This window comes from Barbus barbus (genome assembly GCF_936440315.1).
Source record: "Barbus barbus genome assembly, chromosome: 36".
In the NCBI taxonomy this organism is placed as follows: Eukaryota; Metazoa; Chordata; class Actinopteri; order Cypriniformes; family Cyprinidae; genus Barbus; species Barbus barbus.
The window spans coordinates 25,542,646-25,558,110 of record NC_136714.1 but is presented as its reverse complement, the minus strand read 5'-3'; the positions used below and the strand labels follow the sequence as shown (position 1 = coordinate 25,558,110).

At 36.1% G+C, this 15,465-nt stretch overlaps 2 protein-coding genes across 2 annotated transcripts in view; one reads left to right on the top strand and one right to left on the bottom strand.

Annotated features, from left to right (window-relative positions):
- LOC306855770 (collagen alpha-1(XXVII) chain A-like) overlaps positions 1–9,853 on the top strand; it is a 63,157-nt gene extending 53,304 nt beyond the window's left edge. Inside the window, exons 44-61 of the mRNA XM_079394631.1 lie at positions 699–752; positions 841–894; positions 1,168–1,221; positions 1,556–1,663; positions 1,745–1,852; positions 2,182–2,289; positions 2,448–2,501; positions 3,042–3,104; positions 3,293–3,346; positions 3,451–3,486; positions 3,577–3,594; positions 3,701–3,736; positions 4,088–4,114; positions 4,276–4,341; positions 4,739–4,907; positions 5,054–5,163; positions 5,287–5,487; positions 6,323–9,853. Coding sequence (XP_079250757.1) covers positions 699–752; positions 841–894; positions 1,168–1,221; positions 1,556–1,663; positions 1,745–1,852; positions 2,182–2,289; positions 2,448–2,501; positions 3,042–3,104; positions 3,293–3,346; positions 3,451–3,486; positions 3,577–3,594; positions 3,701–3,736; positions 4,088–4,114; positions 4,276–4,341; positions 4,739–4,907; positions 5,054–5,163; positions 5,287–5,487; positions 6,323–6,469 — 1,467 coding nt within the window. The 3' untranslated portion in view covers positions 6,470–9,853. The remainder of the gene's footprint in view (positions 1–698; positions 753–840; positions 895–1,167; positions 1,222–1,555; positions 1,664–1,744; positions 1,853–2,181; positions 2,290–2,447; positions 2,502–3,041; positions 3,105–3,292; positions 3,347–3,450; positions 3,487–3,576; positions 3,595–3,700; positions 3,737–4,087; positions 4,115–4,275; positions 4,342–4,738; positions 4,908–5,053; positions 5,164–5,286; positions 5,488–6,322) is intronic.
- A 5,155-nt stretch (positions 9,854–15,008) lies between these two features.
- LOC306855916 (large ribosomal subunit protein eL28-like) overlaps positions 15,009–15,465 on the bottom strand; it is a 2,060-nt gene continuing 1,603 nt past the window's right edge. Inside the window, exons 4-5 of the mRNA XM_079394873.1 lie at positions 15,376–15,465; positions 15,009–15,148 (exon numbers count right to left, since the gene is read on the bottom strand). The exon at positions 15,376–15,465 is cut by the window's right edge and continues 29 nt beyond it. Coding sequence (XP_079250999.1) covers positions 15,059–15,148; positions 15,376–15,465 — 180 coding nt within the window. The 3' untranslated portion in view covers positions 15,009–15,058. The remainder of the gene's footprint in view (positions 15,149–15,375) is intronic.

The following is a 15,465-nucleotide window of genomic DNA, read 5'->3' as shown; positions in this document are numbered from 1 at the left end:
AAAATATGTTATAGATCACATGAAGATGAAAACCATTTCAAGACCGTTTTGATTTAGGTTCATTTTATACTAAAATATCCACCAGCAAAAATATGGTTTGAGTGGAGATGTATGTGTTTTAATAGATAAATTATAGAACTTTTGATAGAGACTAATTTCAATATTATTAGCAATGGAATTATCAGAAACGCATCACTATTATTATAAATATTGTTCATACTTTGAGAGTTTATACAGATGGAATGGTGAGATTTGCGTGATCAAACACCACTCTTCAGATTTTCCTCACAAAAATATAATTGTTTTTTTATTATTAATTTATTTTTTAATAAATATTTTTTTTAAGTAACTTTTCATATATAGTATGCTTTTCATTATGCATTTTTTTTTTGACGTAATTATTTTTGCAGTTCTTGAATAATTTTGTTTGTATGCTATTATAGTTTTTATTTTTTTGAGCCAATTGTATTTTTAGATTTTCCATTTTCTTAACTTAATTTTAGTTTTAGTAATTTTTTGGGGGTTTTCTGTCATACACACACACACACACACACACACACACACACATATATATATATATATATATTTATATGTATGTATGTACACACTCAAATAACTTAATAATAATATATAGTATATATATTAATAATATTGTAATATTTTTAGTTAACTATAATAACCCTGTTTTGTATGTGCAGGGTCAGCAGGGTGTTGATGGATTTCGAGGCAAACCTGGTGCGGCTGGACTACCTGTGCGTATTATATGATATCAGATCATAATTACAGACATTACTGCACTCAAATAAATACATTTCTGTTTATTTTTTTATGCATTATTAGGGTGATCCTGGTCCTCGTGGAATACAAGGCCCTAAAGGATCCAAAGGAGAACAGGTAACGCTATGATTGCAGCTCGTATGTGTGTGTTAGCATGTGTGTGTATCTTTTGCTGTATTTCAAATTTCATTACTTATGTTTTGGAATGGCAGAGATAAACAACATGTGGTAGAAATCAGAGTCTTGTCACATACTTCAGCAATAGGGGTTAGATGTGTGTGTACGTTCATGGTGTATACGATTACTTCTGTGCCTGTGGTTTTCATCTTGGCATTGCTTGTTTTTCTCACATGCTGTGTTATTCTCTGTCACTTTCTCTCTGCCTCAAAGGGTCAGAAGGGTAAACGGGGTCAGCAGGGAGAGCGTGGCAGCAGAGGCTCACTGGTAAGAAGACACAACTCTTTCATTTTATTATGGTGAATCTCACAAAGAAATACAGGTCTAAAATCTCTTATCACTGCCAAAGTCATGGGTTTAGTTCTCAAGCAGACACAGTTAAAATGACTTCAAAGAGCAGTAAGTTACTTTGGATAAATGTAAAAACATAAATGTAAATAACAATACTGCATGAAAATAAGCGCCCCCGCAAATGTCATTACTGTAATACTAAAAGAAATGTCTTCTCATCATTATTAATTTTGTTTTATTAAAATAGAAGGGCTTTCTTCCTTAATAACTTACTTAATGCCCAGTTTTCTCTGTATTTTCTCTTAATCAGGGTGTTGTTGGGTTGCCCGGCCCGAGAGGCACAGTGGGTCGAGAAGGACAGGAGGGCATTCCTGGGACGGATGGGACCCCAGGAAAAGATGGAAGCAGAGGAATACCAGTAAGAATTCATGATCGGATCTCTTGATTCCTGATCTGATCTGTCGTTTCAAGTCTATTACTTACTTTCTCTTTCTTGTAGGGCGATCAGGGAGATGATGGCGAGTTTGGTTTGCCTGGTAAACCCGGAGCACCTGGCAAAGTTGGCGTTATCGGTTTACCAGGCCCACAGGGATCATTTGGTCCAAAGGTCAGAGAATAAAATTTTACCATGATTATCACTTATTTATTTGTTTGTTTTGTTTATTCACATCCTAGGAAAAATACAAAAAGAATTTAATGAAAGAATAAACGTTTGACACAATTATCACATATTGATTGATTGATTTATCATTAACATCCTAGACAAACTGCAAATAAAAATATTTACTTGTTTATTTATCATTAAATAATAAAGGAAGTTATTTTATTTATTAAGATACTAGAAGAAAAAATATCGTATATTGTATTTCATATATTATAATTTCTCTCGACTGGATCATTTTGATGCATGTATTTGTTATATTTATGCATGAATAGGGTGAGCGGGGTCTTCCTGGTCATCCTGGCCCTTCAGGAAAGAGAGGTTTTAAGGGAGGAATGGGTCTTCCTGGATCTCAGGGAGACCGGGGCCCTAAGGGCCAACCTGTGAGTACTATACCCAGACAAAAATACACAGAAACATGCCATGAATACTGTTATACTTCACTGAGAACTCCCCAACCGACTGTATCCTGCTGCTTAGAAAAAAACCCTTAGAAAGAGTTCATCTTGGAACAAAATATTAATAATAATCTTTGATTTAGGGTGACAGCGGGGAACCCGGCTTTCCAGGGATGCTGGGAATGTTTGGACCGAAGGTGAGTTTTATCACCCATTGCCAGGTATCCCGTTTAAACCATTATTCATGCTGAAAAATAGGAATGTGATTGTCCGTGTGTGTCTGCCCAAAAGAAACAAACAGAGATGAGATTTATCTGTGTTCTGAAAGAGGTCCTTCCTTTGGGAAGCTTGTTTTTATCCACATGCTCAAACTGAGGTATATTTTTGTCAAGGAGCAGGATTTTCTCTGAAAGCCACAGCCGTGAGCTCATAAAACAGGACAAGCGCTTGTGGTTGCGGCATCCTAATTCATTCAGACTCATTCATGCCTCTGGTTTAATTTGATGAACTAGAGTTATGGAAAAATTATGACCACCAGTGGTAGCCACACAAACACTGTGGCCCTGACAGTGATAAATAGACACATGTTTAATAGTGTCTGTGGTCACTGAATGTTCCACTCCATAAACCCTCTAGTGCTGCTCATAACACACACACACACCCACCAGCATTAATGTTGGGTTAGGCACAGCTGTGTGTTTGTTTATGTGGGCTTGATGTTTGGCTTGTTTATTCAGGGGCCTCCCGGAGACTTTGGACTGAAGGGCATTAAGGGGCCTAAAGGGCCGCAGGGCAGCATGGTGAGCACATACACATTTATCCATCCATCCATCCATCGTCTCTAACTATATGTCTGTCTGTCTGCCTATAAATAAATCTAAAATATCTACATAAATGTCTACAAATAACTAGTCAATCAATTTAACTCAATAGATCACATGGCTGGTTTGATAGTGTTTTTATTGTAATATTTCCATGTCATTTTCAGGGTAGAGGGGGTTTGGCTGGACCTGTCGGTGTAATTGGCCCTATCGGTAATCCAGTGAGTATACGTTACTTTACACACTATAGTGAACAGTGAGTGTGTTGATATCTGCTGTCTGACCCTCAGCTGACCTCTGCTCTCACACTGCCGTCTCTCTGTAGGGTCCGAGAGGAGACACTGGAGGCAAAGGAGAGATGGTGAGGCATGGATTTATTCTTTCTCTTCAGATCTTGATATCACAGTATATCTTAAAGGTTTCTCATAAACACATTCTTGTTTTCACACAGGGTGTTCAGGGACCTCGAGTGAGTCTTTACAATGACACACACAGCATTTCCCATCATCCACTGCTTGTGTTTGTTTTAAGGCCGCTTGTCTGTTTCTAACTTTGTTTATTTGTGTGTTTTCCAGGGTGCTCCTGGACCACGTGGACCTCCTGGACTTCCGGTAAAACACACACTTTCTTTTAACAGACTCTCAGAAACACGCACATTTACTTTAGCTTTTTAGGACCTAGCATAGATGTCCACCGATTTGTGTCTAAGCATAATGACAGCAGTCTAACCCAGAAACGGTTCCATTTTTAAAATGTTAATAAACCATTTTAAAACATATATTTTTTTAAATTGTCCCGAATGTCCCCAACAAGACGTTTTGTCAGAATCTACTCAGTTGTAGGGATAATTTTGTCCCCAAACTGAAGTAACCCCATACACACCTATCTCTACTATGTTTAAGTAATATCAGTATTATTCATTATGGCTGTGATTAATTGTTTTATTATTCGGTTCTCTACAGGGTCCACCAAGAATCCCACCGGCTTGGGTAAGAATTTTCAATAACCTTATTTATTTATTTATTTTAAATGATATATTTATTGTTTTGTTTTTTATCGATTCACTTTTTTCATTAATTTATTCACACATTCAGTGTTCTATTCTGTGTATCTTCGTTATTAAGTTTGCACATGTGCATGTATGTTGTAGAAACAAGATTTTGGTCTTGGATTGGCCCAGCCAGTTTTTATGGAGACACATACACAGAAAATAGAGGTGAGTGAGATCATTCAGACACATACACACAAAGGACACAGCCTGTTTATTTCAAATAATTCAGATTTTTAAAAATGTTTTATTGGCCGTTTACCCACCTAACAAAAATATGTTCTAAGAACGTTTTGCTAATGTTACTATTAAGTTATGAAAATTTTATTTCTGAATGTTCTCTGAACATCCGGTTTTTTTAAATGTTTTAAAAACATTTCTTTTCGGGGGGAGTTATGCAAACACTAAGGGAACGTTCCATTTAAAGAAAAATTAAAACATGATGGGATACTTGTTTCAGAGAACATTCAAAAGTATCAGTTACATTTAAAAAATACATTAGAGAACGTTAAAGCAAAGTTGGGTTGTTAGCTGTGTTTTAAAGGCTGTCTCGATGCTCTCTCAGGGTCGGGGTCTGATGGACATGCCCATGTTGGATCAGGCTCCAGAGATCCTGCGGACTCTCCATTACCTGAGTTCTCTGGTCCACAGCCTGAAGAACCCGCTGGGCACACGAGATCACCCCGCTCGACTCTGCAAGGACCTGCACGACTGCCGGGACACGCTTTACGATGGTGCGTGTATGTTGGGCCTGAAAAGAGTTTCATTGTAGAGTTAAATACCACCTATAGCATCTGTAGATGTAGATAGTTTTCATATTTCTGTCTTTTTAAATTGCTTGTTATGTTTTGCTAATATATTTGTGTTCTGTTATTTTCAGGCACTTATTGGATCGACCCAAACCTGGGCTGCTCCTCAGACTCTATAGAAGTGACGTGCAATTTCACCGGTGGCGGACGCACCTGCCTCAGGCCCATCACCACAGCCAAGGTCTGCAACATTCAGATGTTACGTCATTATTTTTTTATTTGATAAATGCATGTCCTTGTATCTTGAGAGGATGTGTTTGCAAAAGAAGTTTATAATCATACTGTGTTTCATTGGCTGGTGCAGCTGGAGTTCATTGTCGGACGCGTTCAGATGAACTTCCTGCATCTGCTGAGCGCCGGAGCGGAGCAACGAATCACTATCCACTGCTTGAACGTGACAATCTGGAGCCACGCCCCCTCCAAGCCTCCGTCCCAGAATGCAGTTCGGTTCCAGGCGTGGACCGGAGAGACGCTGGAGCCGGATGTGTTAGCAGACACCTGCTGGGTGAGCGTTCCCTTCAAAAAGCTTGCAACCACCTGGCAACTATCCAAAACACCTTAGCAACCTTCTCTTAAAAATAGCCACAGCAATCTTTGCATTATGTGCAAAGAAAATTAAAAACATAACTGTTTCTGTCAAGGTGCATGTTAAACAGAGTCTGATTAGCATTTGAGAGTTTTATTATTGATGTAAAATGGAGAAATTTTATTGTCATGTTTTTTTTTTTTTCTAGCACAGACAATAAATACACACTTTTACAAATAAGTAGGAATGAAAAGCACCAGTTATAAAAATTACCCAAAAAATTAAGAATAAGAAATCATAATAATCAGGGTTGTTATGAATAACCTGATCGTTTGATCTGCATCCTGCAAGATCAAAATATTTTTTGCCTGATTATCCAAATATAAGTAAATTATATATTTAAATATATGTGCAATTTAATTTAAATACATGTAAATAAATAAAATAAGTTTATATTAGTCATTATTTTTATATAGTTGTTTTATTGATTAGTTTTAATTTATTTTAAAATACTTGTTTAGTTTTGATTTATTATTATTTTAGTTTTAGATGTAGTAATTTGAATACTTCAACCTACGCATTCATTTCTGTTTGTTGCCAAGACAAAAAAACATTTCATCTAAAATGTATATTATATATATATATCTAAAATGTAATATGTTATTTTATTTCACGTTCATTTCCATAAACGAGAACCATTTTTTAATCGTTTTAAATGTACTTAACAATAACACATGAATTTAGTCACAAATTCATTTCCTATAGACACTTGTGTATGCATGTCGTCAGTGATTGTGTGTTTTGTGTTTTATAGCAACTGAACGGTCGCTGGCAACATGCTGACTTCCTGTTCCGGGTGTCGGACCCTACCTTACTTCCTGTCGTACGCATAGGCAACTTACCAAAGACAACGGCCTCATCGCGCTTTCACCTAGAAGTCGGACCTGTGTGCTTCCTGTAATGTGTTTGTGAGATTGTGAGTGTGTGTGCTTGTGAAACACACAGGCCCCGCCCACGTCCCGCCCCTTCGACATTCAGCCACTGATTGGACTGCAGAAACAGAAAGAGGTGGTGTGGGCGGGGCTTTGGGGGATTTAGCACTAGAGACTCCTACAGTCTAAAGGAAATCCCGCCCCTACCAGCCATGGATGTCCAATCAGATTGAACTCCTCTAGAAAACAAGCCAATCATCTCGCAGGGACGAACACTCAGGACATCCGGGCCAGAGAAACTGCCAAGCCCGCCGTCTAGTCTTTGTCTCTTCTTCTCTGTCTGTCTCGGCCTATTTCTTTGGTGCTTGCGCTCTTTCAAATTAATGATAATAATAATAATAATAAGTTATTATAATACTTGTGCTTTTATAATAAGAATCAGCTGTTTATTGAAGAGATGAATTAAGATCATTGGGAGGTATTATATGTACATATACACTTATTGTTTATCTGATCTTTTATATGGTAATTTTGTCACATGTAAAAAAAAAAATGCTAAAGTGCAATAGGAAAACGAAGAAAAAATAATTGATTATTGATTATATATTAAGTGTGTGTCTCATTAAGGAAGGTTTTTCAGGGGTGTTGTCATTCAAACGTGTCATTTTAACACTCCATCAGACAGGGAAGTGTGTTTGTGTTTGTGTAAATGAGGTTTGGAAGTGACTGTGAGTGTGTGTGTGTGTGTGTGTGTGTGTGTGTGTTTATGTGGCGGATCAGTAAATGAATGAAGGTGCATGTTTCTATCAAACGTACAGACACACCTGTGCATATCACCATACATGACCCTTGTTTTTTGAACAGCCTGTCACTTTAAAGGGGCGTGTCTCAATCAAATGTCTTGTTCAAAGGGTTTATAAGGGTGAATCCCTCACGAAAACACATCTGGGTCATATTTCACCTACAAAGAGAAGGAAAGCACAAATTTGCATGGTGACATTTTTGTGACACATATTCACCCCCATATGCATTTTCACATGTTTATAGTTCATTTTTTAGAATTTGGATTATTTGCTATGAAGATTATTACAGTAATACAGAAATTTTGAATTGCTGAAATATTACAGTATAACAGTAATGAGTATTTCAGGCAAAAATGTGTTTAATTGTCATGAAAATGTCACAATGCAAAAAGTGGACCTAAAAGGCTTTCTTTTGACTATGCAAAATGTATTTTTTATTTCATTTTTTTTTTCTGTAATTTTTTTTTTTTCTTTTTATTGATGCTGTTCAACAAGAGAGAAAAAATAACGTTTTGACAAAGACATTACTTATTGAATCTTGTTTCCGATAAAAAAAAAGGTGACTTTATCTCACATTGGGAGGATATTAACTTGAAATTCTGAGTAAAAAGTCAAAATTACGAGATTTTACAAAATTTTTAGAAAGCCCGAATTTTGAGTTTATATCTCGCACAGAATAAAAGTTTAATAAAGGTTTAGTAATTGCAATTTTTTAATCTCAAAATTCAGACACTATTCTTGCAAGCCTGGGGGGGGGGGAGATCCAAATTACAAGAAAAATTCGCTTTTTCAAAAAAATGTATCCGTAGTTTTTTTTTTTTCTACTCTTGAGCACAAACTATCACAGTAGTTATGTATTTCTTTTGATTTTGGGGTCAAATATGACTTGACAGGTTTTTGTGAGATTCACCCATTAAAGCTTTATCTCGGTAACAATGGTGCTAAGTTGAAGCTGTTGTGAAGTCGATGCCCGTGTTATTCTGAATTCTAATGTTAGTGTGAATTTTGTGTAATGTACTTTAAAGGTGCTCTCAGAAATGCAAGCCAATGTTTAATCCAGATGCATTGTTCAGTCTGAGCGTTTGCAGCACGTCTGCGCAGACCTGCGTTGAATGCACAACGCTATAAGCTTGTGTGCTTTCCTCTGTGGTACAGAAGTACTTTCACCTCACTAGCACAATCTAATGCCTTTTGTAAGGGAAAACATTTCTGTAGCTGGAATTGTCATCAGAAAGTGCATCATCGCGTGCAGATACAAACGATTTATTGCGTTCCCTACAACGGCAGTGATGTTCTGTTCGAAGCTTTTTGTTTCTTTATTCTTCATGACCGTGTGTATAATTCTGCAGGCTTTGATGTATACAGTGAGTCCCTTTTGCTAATTTAATGTTATTTAAATTTTACAAACGCGCTTTTAACCAAATTCTCTGTTGGGACAGAGTTTCTCTCCAGGTAACTTAATTATCCGTATGCCAACTGCTCTTACGGTTGATAGATTTATTTTATGTGTAAATTTGGGGTTCCAGAGAACAATATATTGCTTTTTTCAATCTGTTTTTATTTTTCTATCCTGTTTATTTTTGTCTATATTAATATTAATAATAATAATCTAAAGTCGTACTGTACCAGGACTGTGTTCTATATTATTTCTAAAGTTCTAAGATGGATTTTAAAACATGTGAACTTTCAGTGTCAGAAGGTTGGAATTCTGATTACCTCAATGCTCTGCCATTTCTGTTTGTGAAAATTCACCTCTCAAAATCAAGGCTTAGTAATCTTATCTCTGTCGGCTTCATCGTAATCAGTCCCTGAGAATTTGCTCATTGGCAAAACGTTGGCCCCTTAGCGCTGGCCCTGCACGGGCAGCTATCACTTAGCCCCCAGGAAGCCCTCACAAGGCCCACACAGGGCCCGCACTATTAATCTACAACAGGGTGCCCAGCTCTGGTCCTGGAGATCTACCTTCCTGCAGAGTTCAGGCTGGGCACCCCTGATCTACAACAATACATCTGTTCCTTTATCAATACTGTCCAGCTACTATAACTTAAGTCTTTGGGGAAAAGAGTTATTATACATCTGAAATGGATGCAGTCACCACATAACTAATTTCTGTATTGTCAAAAGCGTACAGTAGTCAAAGGGATTTCAAATAAATTCATTAAATAGAAAATATTCAATCAAGACATCAAACTAAAATGATAGACATCTGTTTAGTTCTTGCAAGAGGGTCAATAGCATTTTATTGGAAGAAAGTAGAAGGTCCATCAATTGGTCATTGGTTAAAAGATGTTTTGGAGAAACTGACATACAGTACTAAGGGTAAGCTGAAAGATTACTAAATATGGGACCTTTTAATACAATTCCTTGAAAACAACGAAATAGTAATACAAGAAATGTTAGATTCCTCTCAATCCAGTGATTGATGTAAATGTGATGTACTTTTATTTGATATGGTAATATTTGTCTGTCTTAGCCCATGTGCAGCAAAATTTCCTTTCCCCTTTTTGTTTCTTTTTTCTTTTGCCCTGTGTAATTGAACATGTGGAAGATAGTTAAAAATGGTCTTCTTTGAAGATTTTTCTGTATGCTTTCTCAATAAAGACATGTTTAATATAGAAAATATTCAATTCAGGTTAATACAGCTACATACAGCCACAATTGTAAATACACAAAAGTAAAAAAAAAAAAGAGGCAAACAAAGCAATGTAAAGGCCATACATACAAGTAACATCTCTGCAAAAACCATCAACTCCTTACATCAGACTGGGCTTGAAATGACACTTTTCCCAACCAGGACACAGCACAATGTGCTTAGCAGGTGTGCCATGCTGCCCACATGAAAAACAAGTAAATTTACTATAGAAAAAACAAATCTATAGTAAATAATAGTGTTTTTGAACCATACTATAATAAAGATACTATAGTAAATTGTGGGGGGAATATACTATAGTAAATTTACATATAGTGTATATATATATATATATATATATATATATATATAGTAAATAATATAGTGTTTTTGAACCATATAATAAAGATACTATAGTAAATTGTGTGTGTGTGTGTGTACTAACTTATGAATGGTAATTTGCTGTGGTAATCCTACTATATTAATATTGACAAATTACTTTAGCCATTACTGTAGTAAATTTGATAAAGTATAAGATACTATAACATATACTAATACAACGCATACAAATTCCTTAAAGTGAACAACACCAAACAACATCTTAAGAAGTATTTTTTTTGTTCTTGGCTGCATTGTTTAACTTTTGCCCGAGATCGCTGTCAAACAGAAATAGGAGTCTGGCCTTGGCACCCCCAGAAAAAACACACAGTAATTTTATTACTGGTAAATGCACTTCTTTGTGTCTTAATTACAGTTGTCATAGACTCTTACTTGTTAAGTCTTTCTTGGGATGCACAGCTTAACTGGAGTGCCTTTTGATGAATGAATGTTTTCAGGTCCATGTCTCTATATTGATGCAGACAAGCAACAGTTGACTGGAGTAGGGCCTAGCACAGGCTGTCCTGACTGCAGAAGACTCTCCAGCCTCTGCACAACTCCTGGTGGCTCTATCTGAGAGAAAGATTACTGACAAATACACAAGTCCAGTCCAGTCTGAACTTGGGTGACTTAACACAGATTCAAACAGATAGGACAATTTTGTTGGTACTCTTACAGTTAATTAAAAAATGCTTAATCGGGGCAAAAAAAACATTCTCCGAATTATGTCTTTTTAATTCGCAATTGTGAGTTTATATCACGCAAATCAGCTGCAAATATTCAGAAGGAACAAATTCCTTGAGAAATATAACTTCCCGCTCATGTCCACTGCAGTTATCACATTCTTTCTGATTTGAGTGATCCTTTTCTATCTAGCTAGCTAAATATGTTTAATGTGTGAATTCTTGCTAAATATCTTGCATTATAATGTATTGTCGTAATTGTAAACGCACTGTGTAGTTCAAATCTTATTATACCTTTAGCAGCTAATAAATCTTGCACATTCACATAAATAGCGTACATCAGCGTTGCAAAAATAAGGTGGACAACTCAAATAGTAATATAAGACAAATCAAGATCTTTGGCTTGTTTTAAAAATCATTATTTTTTATTATGGTAACCATGAAATTCCTAGAATCACGCGCCAACCCCAAAAAAAAAAAAAAAAAAATATATATATATATATATATATATATATTCATACCACAAGTAGGCTATATATTTGTCCATTTATTATAAGCATGCAAATTTACCAAACAGGTTATTTAAATACAAACATTTATTTTGTATTTTACAGTAGACTTGATTGACAGTGATTGCTCTGAACACTTCAAGTTCTTCAACCCAATGTTGCAGCAATTTGAATTAAAAATGAGTTGCATTAAAAAACTCTTCTGACCTACATTCAAAGATTAATAGTATTTAACCTGATAATGGTTTTATCTGGCACATTTTAAGTGCTTACAAATACAGTACAATCTAAAAAAAAAAAAAGTCTGTAAAAAATATAAGCTTATAAGCACAATACTTGTTCTCACACACACAGGCGTCAAACTATCACCTGATAAACTACTGTGTAGTCTGTATTTCCTTCTTTTTTTTGTTCACTAACAAACTTCCCCAAGATTGACAATCAGTGTTGATCGAACCCCATTTAGATGTATTTGCTCTGAGTGATGTCAAATAGTTGAATATACTCACTCAAGCCGTAGCTCTGCATATGCGCTTCATAAAAGAATGTGTGCAAGAACTATAAAAGGGAGAAATACTAAGGGGGCGTGTCCTGAACTGGAGTGGGCGGAGCCATGGAGGTCGTGTCCACAGAGCGCGTGTTCCAACAGCAGATGAGTCTCAGGTGCGATGCCTACAACACACACACACTTCAATCCATTACTGCACAATTGGCAGTTTTGTTTTAGTAAAACACTTTTTTGGATAATTGAATTAGAGATACATATTTTATTACCTTGGCAACTAATAAATAAGTTTAAGTACTAAAACTAACACAAGTAACACAATTGAACTAAAAATATTAATAATGCACTAGTGGTATATAAATAATATTACAGTAAGACTGATTACTGATGACAGGGTTATGAGATCTGTATCAAATAATTTTTTTTTTTACACAAATTTGGGTTAAATGGCCTTATCAAATATGGCATTTGAGTTATTATGTGACAACAGAAGCATACTAACATCTACTCTTTTATTATTATATGTTTAGGCAACCTATTACCAAAGTGAGGTTGTGTCATGTTTCATTAGATCTCTCACACTGCAGCTTTGAACTCTGACTTTAAATGTTGATGACGCAGGACGTCCTCAGTTACACCTGTATCTAAAACAGACATTTTATTACGTAATATATTGTCATAAAATATTACATAACTTAATGAATTACAATTGCTTTAAAAATAATCTACTACAGCTGAAACAGCAGCACCTTAATTAAAAAAATATGTAGTAAATGTTCATGTTTTTAAAAGAAGTCTCTTACCAAGGTTGCACTTTACTTGATCAAAATACAGTAAAAACATTATGAAATAATACAATTTAAAAAAAGTTTTCTATTTGAATATACTTTAAAATGTCAATTATTTTCAGCATCATTACTCCAGTCTTCATTGTCACATGATCCTATAGAAATTGTGAAAATAACACTTTTTCAGGATTAATAGATAAATATAAAGTTCAAAAATGTCTTTTCTATCACTTTCACATCAATTCCTTGTCCTTGCTTAATAAAAGTATCCTATTAATAATAATAATAATAAAAAAAACATAGTGACCTCAAACTTCTAAACAGTACCATATGCCTCTGTAAACATATATCTGCTTTTTATATATTTTAGAAAGAGCGTCTCTTCAGCATAGAAGTGTGTAATCCCCAGTCCTCTGTGATCTGTCAATCAATGATTCCTGCCCTTATATGGTCACAGGAAATACACGTGCCATTGATGAGCAGTGTCCTGTTTCCATCGTTACACAATGAGTCGATACAGAGCACGGGGATATAAACAGGGCCAAAATTAAAATAAGGACTTTTTTTATTATTATTTAAATTAGGGTTATTTTAAGAAACACAAATGTGACCCTGGACCACAAAATGAGGTTAAACTCACTGTGCTGTGACCATTCCTCCCAGAGATGTTGAAGTTCCTCGTCGTGTTCATGAGTATGATCTGGAACAAAACACATCAACTTTTTAATACGCAAAATTAGACATTACTCCGCCCTTAACGTTTACACTTGAAGATGACAGACGGAATGCCAGCTGTTGAAGACTCGTAAGTGAAGCGTCAGGAGAGTAAAGTCTGAAGCAGTCTCGCACCGTCGCTGTGCTGGAACAGGAGCTGCCGCAGCTCTCGCAGGGCTCTCGTCAGGTTCTCCAGCTGGTCGTGGAGGTGGATGTTCTCCTCGATGAGAGCGTGGATGGTCTCCTGCAGCTCAAACGCTCGACAGCACACACTCAGCAGCACACAAACACACACACAGCGCAGAGCTGGCGAGCGACGCATCCTGAACACACACACCTGACATCAGAACGACATCTTCTCATGAACACACTCGCAGAGGAGCTTCTGCAGGCTGAGGACACACTCATCTGACAGTCTGATACAGTGAGCGAGAGACGGAGAGAGGGCTGTTCTCTGCTTTATCCTGATCAATTCAATCATTAGTGAACTCATGAATCAGAGCGCGGTCATAGATTATACTGATGCATCAGGATGAACTCCACAGCAGTATCCCCACCACACCGACACTGCACTCATAAAACCAGCGATAACGCATTTCAATAATAGTGGTCCAAACAACTCATCTGTCGTGATATTCACCAAAACTATTACAAAATGTTTTAGGTCATTAAAATTAAGCTGGAATAAAGCTGCATAAAACCGAAAAATAAATTAAAGCCATATGTAAATATTAAAATAATTTTTATTACAAAAATAAACCTAATAAAACTTGAGCCAAATATTTAATGAAACATTACTGTTGATGGTACATTAAGTATTAGTAGAATAACTCATAGCAAACAACACTAAATAATAAAAACTAAAATGAAAATATTAATAAATACTTTGCTATATTGCAAGCAAATGAGATTTGAGAGCTGCAGCAGAGGAGAAGATTTTCTGTGAATTACAATTAAATAAAAAATATGTTGTGCAAGTTAAGGACACAGGGTTGTAATGACATGAGAGTGAATAAATGACAGCGTATTCAATTCTGGGTGAATCAAGCTTTCTGCTGATTAAATTATAAACTTTAACACCCCGGATAAAACAAGGGCACCATCAGGAATTCTGACATGTACATCTATTTTACATTTACGAAAGATTCAAACACCATGTAAGGAGAGAAGCAAAGGGAAAAGTCACTCTCCAACACATAGCAAAAAATAATATATGCATGAAGCATCAAGTTCAATCCGTTAAGTGTTTTAATGCTTTAGCTCGACTTAATGACATTGACTGTTGAAGTAATGGCAAAAAAAACCCTGATAATCCATTAAACATTCATCTGCTTTTATCATCGTTTAGATAAAATGCATAAGCATTTTATAAACATGAACTTTAATCTACCATTTTAGGCCCATCCAAAATTGATAAACTGTTGCTCTGCTTCATTCACTCATGAAATGCCCACAAGTAACGGGAGAAAAACCTATTGAATATGCATACTTGCTTCACAAGTAACCAGAGGTTCAATGTATTGTGAGTAGACTGATACAAATGAGACCTGGAGATAAAAAACTTTGACCAAAAGAGCTTTATTAAGTCAAAAGTTTTATATGCAACTATTTATGAACTCTTGGGAGCCCTGGTGCGCTTCTTCCGCACCACCACAGGCTTCTGACTCCTCAGGATGGCGCTAACACGTCTCAGAGCAGCCTGGAAGACAGAGACAGAGCAGCAGTCATCTAATGAAGTGCATTAACTCCATAGTTGATTTGAATGAAACAGCATGCTTTCACTTTGGAGCCTTAAACCTCTTGTACACTACATAGAAACAATGAACCGCAAGTGTGAAAGTATTTCCTACAAGCAAAAGGTATTCTACTACAAATAACTAAACCGTAAAATGTTTCAAAAGCGGGTTCCGGGCTGTGTGAACTCACCATGCGCAGGTCCCTCCTGTATTTATTTTTGCGGATGATGTTCCTCACGCTGGCGAGGGTGGCACGAGCGTTCTTGTTGACTGTGATTTT